Raw genomic sequence first — 21,027 nt, 5'->3', positions numbered from 1 at the left:
CATTCATCGTGTTTTTTTAATTGCATGGTACTATGCGGGTTACTCTAGCTTACGACAATCGAAGTTTCAGAGAGCGCTGCGGCTTGCTATACTTCTGCCGATGAGAGAATGGTAATTAAAGTTGGTTTTCCTTTGCAGTCATCAAGTATCTATGGGATTTTGAATGTCAAAAACGCATTCTCTCAATGCATACTGATTATAACAACTCACCGGCGACTCGACTCGACTTCATATTTAAGCCCTGTGTCATATTATGTTCAAGGTTTAATTTCAAAAATGATTATAAATTAGTGTACCACGAGTGGCCTACGCATCGTACACTAAATGTCATTTTTTGAAATTAAACCTTGAACATATGACACAGGGCTTAAATATCAATGTCTAGCATAGAGTCGAGTCGCCGGTGAGTTGTTATAATGTGCGAAGACCATAACACAACTCCAACTACCTCCTTGCCATGTACCATGATAGCATAAGAATTGCGACTGGCCTGCGAGTCAGTAATAAACGAGTTACCAAGTTAACCGGTCGTATCATTGCTCCGTGTATTACACTGGCGAACGAGTGTGTGATTACCCGCGTTATAAAATATTAACAGTTATGTCTTTTTTGGGAAATATTTCGGTTTTCGACCATAAATCCGGCAAGTGGTCGATATTTAAAGGTCGATTAACGCAGTTTTTCAAAATAAATGACGTAAAAGTTACAAATAAAAGTGCAGTGTTGATAACGCACCTATCGGATGAAACCTACAGGTTATTACGTAACCTAGTTTATCCAAAGGACATAGACGGTTTGAGTTATGACGACCTAGTTGAAGTACTCGATGCTCATTTTAAACCCAAGCAGTGCTCATTCGCGGATAAGGCCAAGTTCTACGGGGCCACAAGGAACCCAGGTGAATCCCTCGGAGAATGGGCGGCACGTCTCAGGGGCCTAGCGAGCTTCTGTAACTTCGGTACCGCCCTGGAGTCAACGCTTCTGGATCGCTTCGTTCTCGGACTGGGAATGGGGCCAGAACGTGATAGGCTCTTCGAGCAAGATTCATCGGACTTGACGTTCGCGAAAGCGCTGGAGATCGCGGAACGGGCCGAGTGTGCTAGAGAGGCAAAGGCGTTGGTGACCAATGGAGCCGGCGTGGTGATCCAGCAGGAGCCGGTATACCGCGTGGCGAGCGAGCGCGGGGGCGCGCCCCGCCGCCCGCCGCCGCGCGCCGCCCCTGCAGCCGCCGCCCCCGGGGACCAGCGCGACCAACATGTCTCTCGATGTTCTGTGTGTGGGTTGAAAAACCATAGTGAACTAAAGTGCCGATTTAAGTCATTTAAGTGCCAAAAATGTGGAGTGAAAGGTCACTTGCGTAAAATGTGCAAATTACGGGTAAATAACATAGAAACGGAGGAGAATGATTCTACCTGTGAGGACTGTAAGGAATGCAGCTTGTTTAACATGAGGTATGAGAATTATGAACCTATAACTTTACCTGTTAAAATAACTAATGAACAATATTGCATGGAAATAGATTCTGGTTCTGGTATTTCGGTCATGTCACATAGTTTTTACAGTGAAAACTTTGAGGAAAATAACTTAAACCCATGCTCAATTAGAATGTGTTTTTACAATGGTCACAAACTTACCCCACTTGGATACTTTTGTCAAACTGTTACGTATAATAATATGTCAAAACCAATAAAATTCTACGTCATTGAAAATGGAGGCCCCCCGCTTTTAGGTAGGGATTTTATGGCAAAATTTGGTGTAAGTTTAATATCAATTAATAACAATAACATCATTGTAAACCAGTCTGATAATGAAATTCATAATTTTATGACCGCATATCCTGGCTTGTGGAGCGACGGCTTAGGAAAATTTAGCCAATTTCAAATTAAGCTACGGTTAAAAGAAAATTCAGAACCAAAATTTTTCAAAGCTCGTTCTGTGCCATTCGCACTTAAAGATAAAGTCGACCAAGAATTAGAACGGTTAACCGACCTAGGTATATTAGTACAGACCTACGAACTATTCCGACTACGCCACTCCTATTGTTCCGGTATTAAAAGATAACGGTAAGGTACGAATCGCCGGGGATTACTCGCTGACACTAAATAAAGATATGTATATCGACAAATACCCGATGCCGCGCATAGAGGAGGTGTTTGCCAAAGTAGGTGGGGGAGAAAGCTATACTAAAATTGATCTTAGCAATGCCTATAATCAATTTGAAATAGAAAAGGACTCTCAATCTCTTACCACCATAAATATTAAATACGCCTCGCGGACTCTTTAAATATACACGGTTAGTGTACGGACTGGCGAATGCCCCCGCTATCTTTCAGCGAACAATGGAAACATTGCTGGCCGGAGTAGAGGGAGTCAGCTGTTGGCTCGATGACGTATGTGTAACGGGACCGACTAGGGAAATACATTTACAGAGGTTACGACAGGTATTAGAAAGGCTAAACAATGCTGGGTTAAAATTACAAAAAGATAAGTGTGAATTTTTTAAACCCAGTGTCACATACCTCGGTTACGTTATCGATAAAAATGGAATCAGAACGTGCCCTAAAAAAGTTGCAGCCATTATGGAGTCCCCAGCGCCTAAATCTGTAACGGAAGTAAAACGCTTCCTAGGTATAATAAATTACTATCGTAATTTTATACCTGGAGCGTCAACGATATTGAGTCCGTTGCAAAATTTATTGCGTAAAGACGCGCCGTGGACTTGGTCTGACCGCGAGGAGCAAGCGTTCCAGCGCATTAAGCGGGAGCTGGCTTCAGACAGAGTGCTGACTCACTTCGACCCGGAGGCGCGGCTAACGCTGTGCGTAGACACGAGCCCCACGGGCCTGGGCGCCTACCTCGCGCAGGGGGAGGAGGGCCACGAGCGCCCGCTCGCTTTCGCTTCCAGCGGTCACTGTCAGCAAGTGAACGTAATTACAGTCAGATTAACAAGGAAGCTGCTGCCATTATATTCGGTGTGAAACATTTCCACCAATATTTATATGGTCGAGAAATCCCTTTTATTTTGAAAACAGACCACAGGCCACTCTTAGCTATATTTGGCAAGAAAAACGGTGTCCCGGTAATGACGGCGTCACGACTCCAGCGTTACGCAATATTTTTGAGTGCGTATAATTACGATATTCAGTATATAGCCGGCGATAGGAATTCCGTCGCCGACTACTTTTCTAGAATGCCCGTGAGTGACAGTTTTGTTGAGCCAGAAGAATGTGCAGGAAGATCATTAATAAACTTTATTGTTAATGAGACATTGCCTATATCTTATCATGATATAAAAAAAGCCACAGCTTCTGATGCAACTCTGAAAACAGTTATAAAATATTTATTAATTGGATGGCCAAAAAAAGTAAAATGTAAAAATATTTTACCATATTTCAACTGCAAAAATGATTTAGAAATTGATAACGGTTGTCTAATGCGAGGTCACAGAATAATTATCCCGCAAGTTTATAGAACTCGGATGATCCACGAGCTGCATAAAGGTCATTTAGGCGTGGTTAAAACCAAGAGCTTAGCGCGTACAAAGATGTGGTGGCCCGGCATAGACGGCGACATACAACGCAGTGTGCTGGCATGCAGCACGTGCAGCGCGCTGCGCCCCGCGCCCCGCGCCGCGCCGCCCGCGCCCTGGACCCGTCTGCACATCGACTACATGCAGTTCGCTCAGAGATTCTACCTCATTGTTGTAGACAGCCATAGTAAATGGGTCGAATGTTTATACATGTGTAATTTGTCCACGAAGTCTCTAATTCAGAGATTAAAATTACTATTTTATACGTTCGGGATTCCCCATGTCATCGTATCAGATAACGATCCTAAAATATCCAATGAGGAGTTTACCTACTTTTGTTTATCGAACGGGATCAAGCATATAACTTCCCCCATCTATCACCCATGCAGTAACGGCCAGGCTGAGAACTCGGTAAAGACGTGTAAAAAATGTTAAAATGCATATTTGAAACAAATATGAATGCTTCAGTTGAGCAAGTGAATGAGAAGTTGTCCAGGCTACCTGTTTGAATTTCGCAATAGCGTGCACTGTTCCACCGGTGAGTCACCGGCCAAACTGATGTTCGGCCGCGAGTTACGCGGGAAACTCGACCTTATTATGCCACCTCAGAAACAAACAATAGTTCCGAACGTAGATAAGGCCGACTGTAGACAATTTGATATTGGACAAAAGGTATTAGCGCGATATTTTGTATCAGGTAAGCCTAACAGCAGCCTTACTCCCAGCGATTAATAGTCGCTATCCAAAAAAGCCAATTAAAACTCAGTTGAAAAATTTAGGCCGATTCAGTTGGTACCACCACCTCGGTTTTGACTGAGCCGCGGACCAAGGACAACGTAGAAAATATATCAAGAAACGACTAGTGATTATTTTTGAAACGGTAGCCGAAGTAAGCCGATATCAGGCCGATGTTGCGTTCCGTATTTCAATAGAGGTGAAAGAAAGAGATGTCGCTCTATAAAATTGTATAAGATCTTGTGTTTTTTCTCGCTCTGACAAGGAAAAAATTGGTGTGCGTTCGAAGTACTAGCGAAGCTTGAAATAAGAAATCCGGTAATCATCAGTCCATATTATGTTTTTATTTTTTCAATGTTAGTAAAATATTAATTAAAATACTTATTAAACACTAGGTTAAAGTCATCACGCATGCCATTTTTTACTTATTATTCACAAAAACTTAACTTTGTAAACGTTAAAATATGAAATTAGGGGCTTTTGAACGCATTCAAACTAAAAATCAAAATACTCTGTGAACCTGTGAAAACACTCCCTCAGTGTTGCCATTAGCGTACATTTTACACATTTGACGTACTATTTTAGCCTCCCATGTGTAATGTGGATATAATTGGTCCATGTAATGTACCATTTAAACTTAACTTCCAATATCATGATTATCATGTGTAAAATCTTTGTTTATGGACTATTTTACGTATTTTTTTTGGAATCGCAGCAAAAAAAATATTAACCACAATTAGTGACGATTTTGATTTTCTTGTATGATTATTTTCTCAACCAATATGATTATTACATGATTACAATGAGTATAAGTATATCATACATAAAACTGCGGGGTACCTACTCTGAAGGTTTTAGGACATTGTAACACTTTTTAAAATGCTATAATAAATATAGGTACGTCTCTCACGACTAAAATCTATTAAAATATAGTACTTCTGCTGACGAGCAGGTGCGAAAGAGCTGGAAAAGCTAAATTGAGTGATTTTAGTAAAAAAACAGCTCATGTACGGTTTTAACCCTAAATGTACGTTTTCAGCGCTGGATATGTGCGTTTTGAGAACTCCGTTGCGGCAACACTGCACTCCCTCCACTTCATTCATACAACATACAATAACAATGATAAAACAAAATTACAAATGGAATTTCCTTATTTAAATAGATATTTGTGCACTAAATACATAATAATATGACGTAAGTATAGTATTCTGATGGAGTGGTTAAGTTGCAGACTCAGATCGACTCGATTTATAAAATAGACCGATAAAATATTACGATAATTTGTTACAAAGTTATAGATATTAAACTATCAATCATTGTTTACAGAAAGAAGAAGAAGACGTTGCGTGTCACCGTATAGCCAAGGAAATATCTTGTGAAAGTTTTAACTCAAGGCGGAAATTTATTGAAAAAATACTCAACATAACCTACAATTACAGTGAAATACTGACAATATCGTACCGTGATAATATTTCTGAATAATAAGTGCAAACCCATACTCTAAGATCGTGCTTTCAACCACATACTTAATACAATTCCATAATCATATCGAAATCCAAAAGTTCGTAAGTCGTAAGTGATCATAGTTTAGGTGTGTACTTATTAGACTCATGCATTGTAAACTCTATAAACGATTACTCGTAATGTATTAATCATATTAAAAATTGAATGCGGCTGTTTTATTTTTTATTCTTTATGTTTAAAGCAGTTCTAAGAAAAAGAAGTAATAACTAGTAATAAGAGTTGTAACATTATGCATGGACCAAGTGTCTGCTTATGTTAAAAACACAATGTTATCATGTAAGTAAACCCTGCTTTAAACATAAAAAATGTATCTACCTAATCTTCATAAAGCAGATAATGCTAACACCCTGATTACACCACCAAGTAGAGCGGCCCGAGACAGTGTCCTCCGCTGAGCACTCTGTTATTGTGATCCACGGAATGGTTTAATATCGGCCAAGAGTACTGTCTTACCACTCTACTCAGTAGGTGATTACAAGGGTATTACATTGCAACAGGTAAAAGTTAGTATACAGGGCCTCAAGTCTGCTAACGAATGAGGAGTATATGGTAGGTATCCCTATATTAAAAGTACAACTTACAATGTTACTTATACAATTTCTTCCATGTTGCAATGTTATCATTGCCGCACTCTTAAGAAGGAATACTTCCTATCAAGCCTTTATAAAGCAATAGTATCATGAATGACCTCTTAGTCAAGTGCAACATCAACAGGTAAATAATGAAATGAAACATGGTTTTTGCTGTATTTTATGTTTATTAAGTATCATATATTAAATCACATCACAATTATTATCAGTGTTCTGAAATATCAAGCATAAGCTTCTCTTCTATTAGCTAAAAAACTGCTCTCTGATTATCTGAAATAAGATAGAAATATAGATTAATAGTAATTCTATAGGTTAGGATATAATAATAATATATTGTACAGTCAGCCAAAGAGATATGTATGCCACCCCAACGCAAGCCCTTAGATATTATGACAATTGATAGGTAATATTTATGTAACATGAAAAATAAGGATAACTAATATTAAGGTAAGTAATACTTAAGTTAGTAAGTATTTATAAAATATTATTATTCCACCCATGAGGATTAAATTTTTGTTGCTGTGGTGGCATAAATATCTATTGCTGACTGTACTATCAAGGTATTGATACAACTTTATTTAGTAGATTTTCTATTCTATTCTATTCTGAGAGGTGGCGAAGCTCCTGTACGTGGCTCTCTTGAGTGGAACCTTTGTACATATCTCCTTAATTTTAGCTCAGCCAGTCTAGCTCTCGAGTAAAATGGAGCAGCAAGCCTGGGTGTTCCAATAGCTGAGATAGGCGTTCTGTTGGTCCAAGAATAGATAGTCTTGTTTCTGTAGTAGGTGGAGATTGAGCCAGCATAGGTATATTTTTTTAACTACAAAAGATACCCACCGCAGCACTACAGTTTAATCCTAAGGTACTTAGAAAACAGATGAATCAAATAATATTTTATAGATATAGAATCTAGATAAGCAAGCCAAGTAAATTATTTTTCATACTTTCAGTGCATCATAAAATTAAAGTGTTTGTGCTAGGGTAGTATTTCATATATTTTTTGCTACAAATAAATTGAAATCAGCTTAAGTGACTTACTCAGTAGCAGAATGATATGCCAATTTAGTTTCTTATGTAGGTATTAACTTCATAAGATCTTAATACAACTTGTTGTTAAGTACTTCACATAGGCACTTGAATATTTAGTCTTGGTTATAAATTCCAGTCTGGAGCCAGTTGCAACGCAGTAAAAACCTACAAATACCAAAAATTCTGGTTAGTATCATGGGGTTTAGGTTACAGACATTATGATAGTATAGGAAGGTTTATCTTATTATTATTATTATTAGTAGGTATATATTGTTAGCCACTGGACTTAGCTGGAGCGAGACCAAACATAGGTGGTTTAAACAAAGATAGGTGGCAGATTTTATGACACCTCTGGGGTGCCATAGGACTACAACAATGGTAAAAGGTTTGTCTTTGTTTTGAAGGATATTTTCTTTAAGGCTTCTTCTTCATGCCTTAAGAACATGAGAGTTAAGGCGGTCATCCATTGGCGAGGCGACGGTATAGATTGTTGGCTTGTCGAATCTCGTTGGTGATCCATTAGCGAACCAAACAGTCTACTTTCATCATTGGCAAAGTCGTGGCGTGCTTTTTGTAACATCGTTGGAGGTTTTTTAGACCGCGGACTTAGAGGTTATTGGAGGTTTTGCTCGCGAATGGATCATCGCCTTTAGTTGAAGAAACTTTTACATGTACCTCTATTATGTTCGTGGATACTCACCTTATTTGTTACGCTCAAATCAGCTAGTTTCATGAAGCTAAAGTCTTCAATCAAATTATCCGTCAACTCCTTTAAATATGCTTTAAAATATCCAGGGAGACTGGTTTGCAATCCTCACGTATCCTCAGTAACTACTTTCACATCACTTTGTAGGTGTAATTACAGGCTCTTTTTCTTACAAAAATAGGAAAAAATAGCCATTGTAATGGCTTTGCGTTGCATGAATAGGAACTTTTTTCAATGAGGCGTTGAGTCGCAACTTTGACATATAATCTACTCTGTGTGATGAGCTAATGATGAGCTCGTGGTGCGAATTTCTAGCTTAGTAACGCTATAATTTTCACTGAACGGTTTGCGTGACGTCATAACACAATGAGCCGCAAAAATGTGCGGTGGGAGTACGATATTAGCGATTTTGTTGAAATCGATTCAGCCACTCATCGCTGGGAGTAAGGCTGCTGGACATTAGGAAAAAATATTAATAAATTAGGTAGTAGAATGTATGTGGTAGAAATTAATGATATCGAATGCAGGAGGCATGCTGATCAGTTAAGACTTTACCATGAACCGATAGCAAGCTCAGAATCCTTGGTACCTTCCGCCACCGCTCCACAAGTTCAGCCTCGTAACGTCACATCATTATCACCAGCATCAGTGAATCGTGAAATGGACTTAGAGACATCGGGACCTCCAACAGCTCAGCCAAATTTAGATAATGAGCCATCAGTTGATGAATTTCACGAATGTGACTCGGAGGTTGTTGCTGGTCCTAGTTTAGAGTCGCCCGCGACGCCTGCGGGGGCGCCGGTAGCGGTGCGGGGGGAGGACGCGCGGCCGCCGCACTCGCAGCTGACGACAGCTGTCACTGACAATGTAACTGCGGAAAGTCAGAGTGCGGCCACTGCTGCACCTCATGGCCCCTATAATTTAAGGCCTAGAAATAAAGTTATTACCTATAAGTAAATTAAGTATTATTGGTTTATTGTTTACGTGTATATTTTATATTGTTGTCAGGTTCGAAGACTAATAAGGGAGGAGTGCCATGTACCATGATAGCATAAGAATTGCGACTGGCCTGCGAGTCAGTAATAAACGAGTTACCAAGTTAACCGGTCGTATCATTGCTCCGTCTATTACACTACTTCTATACTTTCTGTGTAAGTACTTACATAAAAAAGTTTCTAACAGTTTAAATTTAATATTTTTTAACTTGACAGCTCACAAACGTTAGTTTTTTGGTCAAGATAGAGTAGCCCTCCTGACCTGGCCGCGGGCGAGGTCTAGCCGCCATTCCGCCGCCACCGTCTCATCGTGTTTTCGTTACAGGATTGATATTTTACACCCAACTGTATTTTAGGGTGAGTTGTAAATGGAAATATTCTTTTATTTTCTATCTACAAATGGAAATACGTGTTTTTTTAAAGGCTATTATGATTGTTTCCGCCGAGTCAGTAGTTGTTCGTATTATAGCAACTAACTCCATTACTCATAAAAAAAGTTACTGGACGCTAAAGCTAAAGCTAATGAACTGTTTTGTCACTCTCTGACAGAGAACAATTTGTTCTTTGGGGGGTTAGTACTTACAAGAATACAGTATTGGTAGAGACGCGAATCGTAATAGGAATGCTAATTTAATATTAACTTTGAAAAAACTAACTGTTTGCGATCGATATAAAGCATAAATAAAATACATTATTTAGGAATATTCGATCTGTAAGTACTTGTAACTTTAGGCGTGAAATATATTTCAACGTTCAATAAGTTGTCGTGAAGTCATAAAACTTTTGTGAGCTTTTCTGTTCTTGGAAGTTTTTCGATAACTTTGTCACACTTGGTCGTCTAGAAACATATTCTTCTTTCAGCACTTTCAGAAAACTGGACTTCAGAAGTTTTGTTTTGTATAGATTTGTTGTAATGTATTGTAACATCCAAACGACCTTTATCATAGAAAGTTTTAAACAATGATCATTTTGTCAATGTTATTAATGTATCCACTTGAAAAATATGATTTCTGTAAGTTTAGTTTTAAATAAAATATTATATCTGTAAGTTTAATATTGTTTTTTTAAATAAATTTATTTTGTGAGTAAAGTATGTAGTGTAGGTTACCTATGTTCTTTGTAAGAGCGAAATCGCATATTATCTTACATTTAGGGTGACTGGCGACAGACTGAAACGTAGGTTCATGTTAAGATATGCAAAGGTTCTCCCAATGTGATCAAATGTTGTTTATATTCGTTCTCAGCATCAATGTTTCCCATGTGTTATGCATGCGCTGCAGACGGTGTCATAAATATTTATTTATTTTCTGACGCGGTTTGTGGTACTTCGTGAAAAACCGCTGAAAAAGCTTGGTAGCCTCTGTTGCTCTGTGTAATAATAATCCAACTAATGTATAATCTCGTATAATTATAATACATTATAATTGTATCCATAGATTTTTTGTAATGAGCAATTAATTGTCGTAGAATAATTTAAATTAAATAAATTGCATGCCCTCAATTGCTACACCTGACAAAGGTTACTAAGTTGTAAGTGCCTAGTATTAAGAATATAACACTATGTACGTACTCAGTATGCAATAAATCATTTCATTTTCATTAGTAGTATAGGCATTATTGAGTTATTAACAAGGAATAAATCTTTATACCGAGATATAATATATTCCCGGGGATAGTGACCTCTATTGAAAACTATTTGACAACTGTAACATACCGCCCACCCGGAAGTAGGTATGTTCTTCATAACCATCCCCACCATGAGGTCAAGGGGGTACCACAAGATTCATGGACTTGATAACAAGCTGATAAGGACCTACCTACCTTGTGTGCTTTATGATCATGTGCAAAATTTGTACTACGTAACGTTTTGGCTGGCAGATTTCGATAAAGATTTTTCGTATTTAAAAGGAACATTTTAATTCCTCGCATCATTTAACATCATACGTTACCTTTTCGTTTCAGGCCTATTAAACAACGTTATATCCGGAATGAGTCAGCCTAAAGGGGAAAAAAAGTTTTGTTCTTGGAAGAGAGTAGTCATACAAATTAAGCTTAAGTAGGATATTTGCCTATTCTGTAGTAATAAGTGGCAGTAGATATTCTTTAAAATTACTCGGCAGTAATAATCTAGATCCTAAACATTTTTTATTCGTTTCTAAACATTACACAACCTATTTCAAACTAAGTACATACAACAGAAGAATGAAAGTGAAACAGAGTCACCCAATCGTAATAAAAGGATTATCTAAAGCTGAACAAAACTGTACATCAAAGGTTTATTGTTGTCGGCCGAAGCCACTGCTTTAAGAGTGTTAGGGAACCATACTTAACCTACATCGTATACTTAGAAATAAGTATAGAGGTTCGTACGCAATATCTGGATAAAATACTTACTTACCTATACTAATGAAATAAAAAGAAATCGGAAGTAAAATTAAAAACTTTACTTTAATGTAAGGATATGCTATTTGCGTCGTATAAAAATGTAACAGACCATATTACAAATAATATACTTATTTAATGCACTCAAATTAACCTACCTTATTATGAAGCTAAAGTATAAATACCTAAATAATTTACTAAAATCTCACTTCTCACAATTAAATCTCCAAATCAGTATTTAACCCACGCCCGGGTGTCAGTATACTCAGTATACACAAATAAAGGGATCACCAACCTTTATAATTCCGGGACCGCGGGCTGTTCCGGACTCCAGCCGCAATTAAAACGAGCCTGTCACGTCGTAACGGATTAACAGATTAACCTACTTCGGGATCCGCGGACAAATCGGAAAGAATCGAATTACAAGATTGAATCGTAACCGTGAGGACGTTATTATTCTGAGGTTCAAAGATTAGTATTAATTATTTAATTGCAAGTAGGTATAAAGTACCTACATGTAAGTTTGTATCTATTGCGATTAAATATTGAATTCGCTGTACATTTGTAGGTACATTTATAAAGAATCATTCTGCTTACTCTTAGGTACTTGTAACGTAATTTATATTGTGTGTTTTTCGATAAACTTATATTGTATTGGTACATGGCAGGATTCGAACCCACGGCCTCACCAATGACAGCTGAGTCCTTATACGTTACGCCACCACGACTTATTACTGGCAACTACAAAAAAAAACACGTTACAGAGTGAATAAAACCATAGGCCATACATAATGATAGCCGAGCTACGATAGTAGAAGAAAAATCATAGGCGATTACAGCCTCTTTACAGCTTTCAACATGATTGTGTCTTTACTAAGGTCTTAAGTCCTGACAAGTTTTTCCTATTAATTAACTGTAGATTTTTTCATTCAAAGATAATTACAAAGATTTTTAAATTGTTCTAAAAAATCTTATCTACAAAGATTTTTAAATTGTTCTAAAAAGTTAATTCATTTGGGAAAACTCTGTTGAATTTGAAAAAAGCGAAGAATTCCTGTTAAAGGCCATTAACATCGCCTACAGTCTCATTAAGGCCGCCCTAATTTTTCATATTTTTTCCGCAAATTCGTGAAATGGAACAAATGTCCTCGAAGTTCCAACATTTGTATTTTGTACGTAAAAGGATTTACACAGATTAAAACCCCGGTGCGTGTTTTGAAACTATACAAGGCCAGAACGCAGAGGTTGGGACTGCTCGCGTATATTTTCAAATTAAAATGGTGCCATGATTTACTTGAAAGTATACAAGGCCATTACGCACTAATCGCGTATATTTTCAAGTAAGTTGGGCCAAAATTATGGCTTGAAAATATACTGCAGCAGTTACCACTGCGTACTAATCGTGTATATTTTCAAGCGCCAAGCGGCAATGCGAGCACTTGAAACTATACGTGATTAGTTACCAGGTAGCCCTTTTGAATTGTTGCTCTCTCTTTCTTTCATGCGAAATAGTAATAAGTCTATTGCTTTCTAAACATTGCATCATCATTCCGCACTTGGCATTAATTTCGTAACGTGTTTTTTGTTTACACCGTAAGTTAAAAAGTAAATTGATATTAAACTGTAGAACTGTTGTTAATAGTAAAATTATCTCATGAGAGGGTGTAGAACAATTCATAAAAGACAATTACGGTGAATTCAAAACTTGATGAAAAATATGTCTATAATAGGTCTATAGGGTAATACCTACTACACTCACGAGCAATGAATAAGTCCAAGTAGCAAAAAGTCAACACCAAATGACCCTAATTTTTTTAAACCATTAAATTTAAAATTTGATCAAAATTTACTATTTTAGTTGGTTATAATAATATTTTGATGCGCTGTTAAATGCACTTTAATATTGCCGACGGCATCATTAAGCTAGTCTTATCCGTTCAGGAGTGTAGTAGGTATTACTCTTAATTCATTTAAATAATAAGATATTAGTAGGTATGCTTACTTGCAAGTATGATTGCTATAAATATCAATTTATCAATCAAATTAGAGCTTGTTCATCATCATTTATTATCATTTTATAGGTATGACAGGCAGAACAAGTCAATTGTAGTCATTTACATTTATCGAAATAGTTAAGTAAATTAGAATCAGCATGTACCTAGGTATAAATTAAATGCGACAAGTACGCCAATCAAGCAATATGCGTAGTAGCAATGTATATTTTCAAGTACGATTCAGTAAATCCCAACTTGAAAGTATACGCGATTATTACGCACAAATCGTGTATATTTTCAAGTAAAATATTTATTTTTTTCACTTGAAACTATACAGTGCTAGTACACTATGGGTGCGTTCTGGCCTTGTATAGTTTCAAAACACGCAACCCCGGTTTCAGTTCCAAGCCCCACTTAAGCCTACCTAATGCCAGAACCATGTTATGGTGGCAATCTTGTACAAACAGCCCAAATGCGTTGATGCGTTGTAAAAACGTTGAATGTGCCCGCAAGTTGAAAGTACGTGCCATTTTATCTGCTTTCATTTTTTTTTTAATTCATACAGAATGCTGTTATTTCAATAGCTTTAAATGTAGACATTTTCAGTTACATTTTTAATTCAATTCATTTAAGTTTCGATAGAACAATTAAAATGTAATAAACTTACCTATTGTGCCATTATAATATATCCAATTAAGTATACTTAAAAATATAATGATTTGTACAGTAAAACTATTAAAAGTCCTGAAAACGGAAGTGGATCCTTACTATAATCCTTACTAATATTATAAATGCGAAAGTAGAACTGTGTCTGTCTGTCTGTCCGTCTGTCTGTCTGTCTGTCTGTCTGTTACTCTTTCACGCCAAAACTACTGAACGGATTTGAATGAAATTTGGTATACATATGGTCTAGACCCTGGGAAAGAACATAGGCTACTTTTTATCCCGGAATTCCCACGGGAAAACTTTTTAAGGCGAAGCGAAGCGCGCGGGAACAGCTAGTATAATATAAATTCTTTATTTAGCCAAAAAAGTATTAACAGAAAACAGTACACAGTGGGACCTGCACTTGGAAAAACCTGTAACGCGGGCTCCCGGTTCAATTTACAACAGATTTGACAGTTTACTTATTGTCTATTATATTTATTTAAGCACAAATCTGTTAAAAAGCAACTATCAATCGATACTTTATTTTTAATATATATATTTTATTTATTTTCTTTCTTTATAAAATTATAAATAACTGACAATTATAAAAAACTGCCATAAATGTTGTTTTGTTAAGGACCAATATATACCTATTTTGCTGCTATACCTGTCTTGCTTTTATATTTAATCACATTACTTGTTACTTAGTAGGTAAGACTTCATGCTATCATTTCTATTCTCAGGCCAGTGACCCTATGGTGTGCTATTATGTTTATGATGAACAGTTGAATGCGATCGAGGGTGGTTACCCGTTGCTAGGCAACGCTTCAGAGGCGACCAGACGTCGCGCCATCGTCGCGCCATCTATGACGCATTTCACTTACTTACCTATTACCTACCAGAGATTTTTTATACGAACTAGATGGAGTGTCAGTGCAAAAGAAACGTCTCGACAAATAATAATTCTACCACTGAGCTCTTATTTTCAATTATTTCGGTTAGAAGATTTGTGACTTTATTCAATGGTTGTCATTACATTGAACTTAAAACGATTTAAATGTGGACAGTTTTTTTATTTATTTTTGTATAGCTATTCCTGCGAATTTTGTTTCGCCATAAAAAGTTTTCCCGTGGGCATTCCGGGATAGAAAGTAGCCTATGTTCTTTCTCAGGGTCTAAACCTATATTTATACCAAATTTCATTCAAATCCGTTAAGTAGTTTTGGCGTGAAAGAGTAACACACGAGAAAGAGTATAAATATAAATAAATATAAATATGTGGGGACATCTCACACACGGCCATCCGACCCCAAGCTAGGCAGAACCTGTGTTATGGGTGTCGGACAGCTGATATATCTACACAAATACATATATAGATACATACTAAATATAAATATCAACACCCAAGACCCGAGTACAAATATCTGTCTTTAAACAAATATCTGCCCCAGCCGGGAATCGAACCCGGAACCTTCGGCATAGCAGTCAGGGCCACTAGCCACTACGCCATTCGGTCGTCCAGAGTGACAGAAAGACACAGTTACTTTTGCATTTATAATATTAGTTAGGATTAGGATTAGGATGTGTGACACACCATCTTGTTGGTATATTGTTAATCTAAGTTACCTACGGCTTTTTTATCACGATAATTGCGTGTTGAAAGGCTTCGTCGTTGATACAATTTTCCTTCTTTGGTCGTCTTCTTGATGTCTTAGTCAATAGAAATTAATTGAAACCCCTGGAGAGGACACGTGTAAGGTTATTTTGCTTTAGGAAAAATACAAATAAAAGGTTTTTTTATACCTAAGGTTCAAGAAGTACTAATTTAGTTTTTGATTTTAGTAAGTAATTTATTTTACTGATAGGTAGGTACTCTAAAGAGTCTCTCTAAAAAGGGGAATCCGTAAATTTCCCGACAATAAGTGTCATAGTCGGTATACTGATGGCCAATTTAATGGACTCTCATGTTGAGATTATAATAAATTTGCATGCCAGTAATTAAATTGTCAGACCCCTTTTCTGCATGGAACCCGATCACACCTTTTATTGCTATCTATATGTATACATTCCCCATATTAATTCATTTATAATTTTTTTTAAATACATTAAACAGGAACTTTTAAAAATAGGTTATTAAAAAAATAATTGTGAAGACCTTTGGCATCTCTAGGGAGCATACGACTACAACAACAAATTATCATAATTCCTTATGAAAATACAATTAAGTATGTCATAATAAACAGTAATTTTGTTTGTACTAAATACCGAACAAATAAATTTCACATAAGTACTGTGATCGAAGTAAGTATGTACTTAATAATATTTTTATCAGCATATTTTTTTCATGCACCTATTCATATATTAGTACCTACCTCTGTATTCAAAAAAATGACCTTTTAACTAATGTCTCAAGCTGGTTAAACGGCTTTACTTTGTAGACAAAAGGCCCCCATTATTATCTACTTTGTGGACAAATAACAACCTCTCATCAGTGTATCCCAAACTTCGGTTTCATATTATATATATTTCGGTCCCGTAGCCTATGCTTTGATATCCAGCGTACCTAAATATAGTAATCCAATTTTAAGACGAATACAGTCATGAATTTATATAAAATATCAGATATAGAGTGATTTTTCCGTCAGAATTTCATAACAGAGCCAAACATTCCTAAACTACAAGTGCCACTTTCCGCCTTCGCCTCAAAAGTTTTCCTCGCAGATCCCTGAAATACTTTCACACATGTATGAATGTCTTTCAGTATGTAACATCGCGAGCCCTGACTTGGGAAGCGCTGGCTTCCGTCGTATGTGGGTGACGCGACGGGTGAGGGAATGTAAATGAGCGGCCATCTTGTGAAATATGCCGGCCATTACGCGACAGAAAGCCGCCCTGATGACGTCACAGCTCCTCGAGCATCTTACGGTAGCGGTTTCGGATTACGAATATAGTTTTATAACGTAAATAAAATAAACGTTCGTATCGTAAGGTGTTTTTATTTAGAGTTGTAGGACTTTAGCTCTGATCTTATATAAGTAATTACTATTTTTTCTTCGCTATTTAATGAGCATAATATACTTTTATCAAACAACTCCTAATAAATGTATTGGCAAATATGTATTTTATTGACTATGAATTATCTATTTCCAAAATAAAATTCGTACTAGTTTATTTCCTGACAATGACAAAGCTTCGCACATTTATTATAAGTAAACATAATTCATGCTCTACATCAGCTTAATACGGAAAATTAGGCAATTTTCCCGAAATTTTCTTACGGCACAATATCACATCTGCCTTCTTGAGGCATTCATGTGACGTTATGCCTAATTAATCGCCGTCATCTCGGCTCTGGGACTTTGGCTCGATTCCTGTGAATCCGGCAATGAGGTCCAGTGGGGTTACTACCACCGAATAAGTAGCTCAAATCTGACGTAACTTATTGTATGATCTGACAGATGTTTGACAAGCGAGCGACGCTGTTTATGGATTTTTAATTGTATGTAGCGGTGGTATTACCGTAGCAGGGTTTTTATAAGTTGTTACCTATAACATCAAATTAAATTTGTTTTGCCCCTACGAGGGCGACATGGTCACGTCAAGTGTAACAAGCTCTCTATAAAAATAAAAGATTATAAAAAAATAAAATAATTTAGCATTGCTTATCTGACAAAACATCAGTCAGGTAAGTTATGTCAGACAAGATTAAGCAATAAGCAAGTTACCTACCTTGTTGATTACTAATGTGTGACGGCGGTACATTACCAGAATCGGCCCCTGAATGAAATGCGGTCAGATTGTTACCTCTTCATATAATAGAGAGATGTGAGTTGTAGCTCCAATCATATCATGTTGGCTTAGCAGGATTATTATTATTTTTCTCGACTTTGTAATTAAATGTTCCATGATGCAATTTGAATTGCTAATTTCTAGAATGTCTAATAGTTATGGAACAAAAGTGGTCCATAATGACCCCCTGAATATTATTTATATCTACTATTGAGTCTTGAAGCCTAAAGATTTATTGGTATCCGCGTCCTACTGGTTGACAGAAGAAAAGGAGGCGATCTCTTTTTTACGTTTATACGCGTATGTGCTGGTAAGGTGACCTTAAAGATTAGATTGCACATGACACCATAATTTATGTCAAGTTAATGTAATTTACACTCATTAACCTTTTTTGCTAATGGGAATATTATAAAGTTACTATCATTAGAAGGGGGACCTTTAGGGACCGTTGAGGTAAGCCTTCCGGCATCGTACGCAACGGACGCATCGCATGAAATTCACGAAATTCACACAAGCGCGTGCACTTCATCGGAATCTGACGACATTAGCCTTACTGTCCACAGCTCATTCTGAGCTGGTACCGTTTCGACACTCCGGACAGCAACCCGTGTTGTGTTATTGTTTTGTATTTTGTTTTTGTCTTATGTTCTATTTTTTGTCCTTAATGTTTTTTATATGTATTTCTTTCCTTTAAATCTGTATTTTTTCTTTTTGTTGTTGTTGCTGTCTATATGTCGAATAAATGTATCTTTATCTTTTACATTGCAACGCCGCCGTTTTTCGACCGTCTCTCGGATATCGACAGACAGCCTAGTTCAACGGCTTATTACCGACACATTCATACTCGAGCGAGTTTAATGACAGGATAGGCAGCACTAACTGCCAGTTTCAATAACTCTATCTATCGATAGCTGATAGTTACTTACATACGATTTTGACAGAATGCAACTTTTTATGTGTCAAAGTAGTATGATAGTAACTATTAGCTGTCGATAGATAGGGGTATTGAAACTGGCCGTAAGCCATCTATAGGTACTTTACTGCATTTTTTCACACTTGGCATAAAAGGTAAACCATGTTAGTGACAAAATACATTTTATGAAGCGTCCGTAGTGGAGCGGGCTTCAGTGATCGTAACTGATCACTGAGGTTAAGCAACAACTGACACGGTCAGCCATTGGATGGGTGACTGATTTCATGTGGTTCTTTTCTGGACGCTTCCGTGCTTCGGACGGCACGTTAAGCCGTGGGTCCCGGTTGCTGCTTCGGCAGCAGTCGTTAAGACTGGTCAGAGGCCTTCGGGCGGCTTGAAAACATCTGAAAGTCGGGTTGCCCACTTACCCGGCAACTCTCTCAGCACAAGCTTGCTTGTTTTGGGGTCCACCAACCCGCACTTGGCCAGCGAGGTGGACTAGGCCTAAACCCTTCCTTCATTGGAAGGAGACCCGTGCCCCAGCAGTGGGGACGTGATGGGTCCCGATGATGACACCTACTTATTATTATTTTACACTAGAGTTATAGATATAGGTATACTAAGTAGCCAACAGAACTGCAGGAGCCACAACTCAATCAGGGGCGGGCGCCAATTTACATCTCTCAATAGTCATTAATTTAATGGCCTGAGTCCAACTATTGCCACGGATAGCTGATTTATGTTGCAAGTGATGCAGCCCCGTTCCTACATGTCCGAGGAATCGGTAAATGTGCTGTTAGAATGTATCAGGGCTCAGATTTGCATGTGAATGTAATTTATGTCTCTTTTAGTCCATCCATCCAAAGTTTGCCTGAAAGATATTGGTGTAAGCGATAATACCGCCTTTTATACCCTTGTTAGGTTATTATGTATAATCATTTCTTGATTTACAAATAAAGAGTACTTAGCGATATACAGGGTGTTGCAAAAAGGGTAAACTAAAAGGGTAAAAAAAATATCATTTTCCATAGAAATTTAGTTGGTCACGTGACTTTTTACCATGGAGATTTTTCACGAATTTTGAAATTCTGTTTTCAGTTTCGGGCTTAGATATACCTTGCTGCACATGTAGCTTTCGGCTTAGTATACCATTTTTGCAACACTCTGTATACATTTTTACTTTTTTTTACTTTTAATATTGATCATGATTTACTGAAAACCATCTTACTACATAATCTCTTTCATCTCACCATAATACATCTGAAAATAAATAATTTATTGCCCTAATCGGCCAATCGTCTCTATAATTGCTAATAACAGAGGTAATAATTAATTCAGAGTATATTAACTTCCCACTAATATATGAGTGGATGAATATCAAACTGCCATATGTCACGTCCACGTAAAATTTGGGAAATGGAGGTTTTTGTTTTCTCTATTATTTAATGGTCTAAGAACTTGCCCCGTGATTTAATCAGTTGACTTGTGACCTTAAGAATGTATTTTAATAAACAAATCCATTATAACACTCATAGAAATGCGTAAAAGTTAATAAATAGTTTGGACTTATAGCAGTTTGATATGCCCATACAAGACTTATGCTGTTTTGATATGAGTCATAAGGACTTATAGTTGTTTGAAAAATACTATTATCGTGGGCCGGACTCAGTAAGACTAATATAGTCTATATTCTATTAAATACAATGAAGTTAATCAACCAAAATTTATCGGTAGAAAAGTACCTACCTACCGTATTATATTCTACCCGATACGGCCCTGTGTTTACTACGAAAATGCTTTGTGATTGACACGTGGGTTGGAAAAAAAGGGGTTTTAAACTTACTTCGCCATAGTTTTCTGTCGTTTTTTTGCTACACTCTTCAATCTGTTCCTTTTCCGAGCTTTATCAGGGTCCACAATCACAATTTCCTCAACATTTTCATTCATATTCGTTATAGAACACTGGGAGCACACACCGCAGCCTCTAAATTCTCACCAAGACAGACGCCATGTTGAAAAAATTAAGCTCTGTGATTGGCCGGAATGGACTTGTGAAAATTTGTAATGCGAAACGGTTAGACTTAAAACGATTTGAAAAAAACTTACTTTTTTAACGGCATTTTTCTCATGGATGCCTTGCACTTATTGGAACTTGAAGGGCATAGGCAAACTGACATTTTAACGGAGAACACG

At 37.1% G+C, this 21,027-nt stretch overlaps 1 protein-coding gene and 1 long non-coding RNA gene across 2 annotated transcripts; one reads left to right on the top strand and one right to left on the bottom strand.

The window, feature by feature from the left end:
* Positions 1 to 600: 600 nt before the first annotated feature.
* On the top strand, positions 601 to 9,208 carry LOC119693537. Its single transcript, XM_048627319.1, has 2 exons — positions 601 to 1,451; positions 9,122 to 9,208. The coding sequence occupies exons 1-2, from the start codon at positions 601 to 603 to the stop codon at positions 9,132 to 9,134; spliced, it is 864 nt and encodes a 287-aa protein (XP_048483276.1). The 3' UTR covers positions 9,135 to 9,208.
* On the bottom strand, positions 6,526 to 8,325 carry LOC125489875. Its single transcript, XR_007267304.1, has 3 exons — positions 8,108 to 8,325; positions 7,417 to 7,572; positions 6,526 to 6,648 (listed from the first exon to the last, which is right to left on the bottom strand). It is a non-coding gene; the product is annotated as an uncharacterized LOC125489875 (long non-coding RNA).
* Positions 9,209 to 21,027: the final 11,819 nt, after the last annotated feature.

Source organism: Plutella xylostella, chromosome 18 (genome assembly GCF_932276165.1).
Source record: "Plutella xylostella chromosome 18, ilPluXylo3.1, whole genome shotgun sequence".
In the NCBI taxonomy this organism is placed as follows: Eukaryota; Metazoa; Arthropoda; class Insecta; order Lepidoptera; family Plutellidae; genus Plutella; species Plutella xylostella.
This window is presented reverse-complemented; position numbering and strand designations above follow the sequence as displayed.

Coding starts and splice junctions, on each gene's coding strand:
- LOC119693537 (XM_048627319.1), top strand. CDS start 601: ATGTCTTTTTTGGGAAATATTTCGGTTTTCGACCATAAATCCGGCAAG.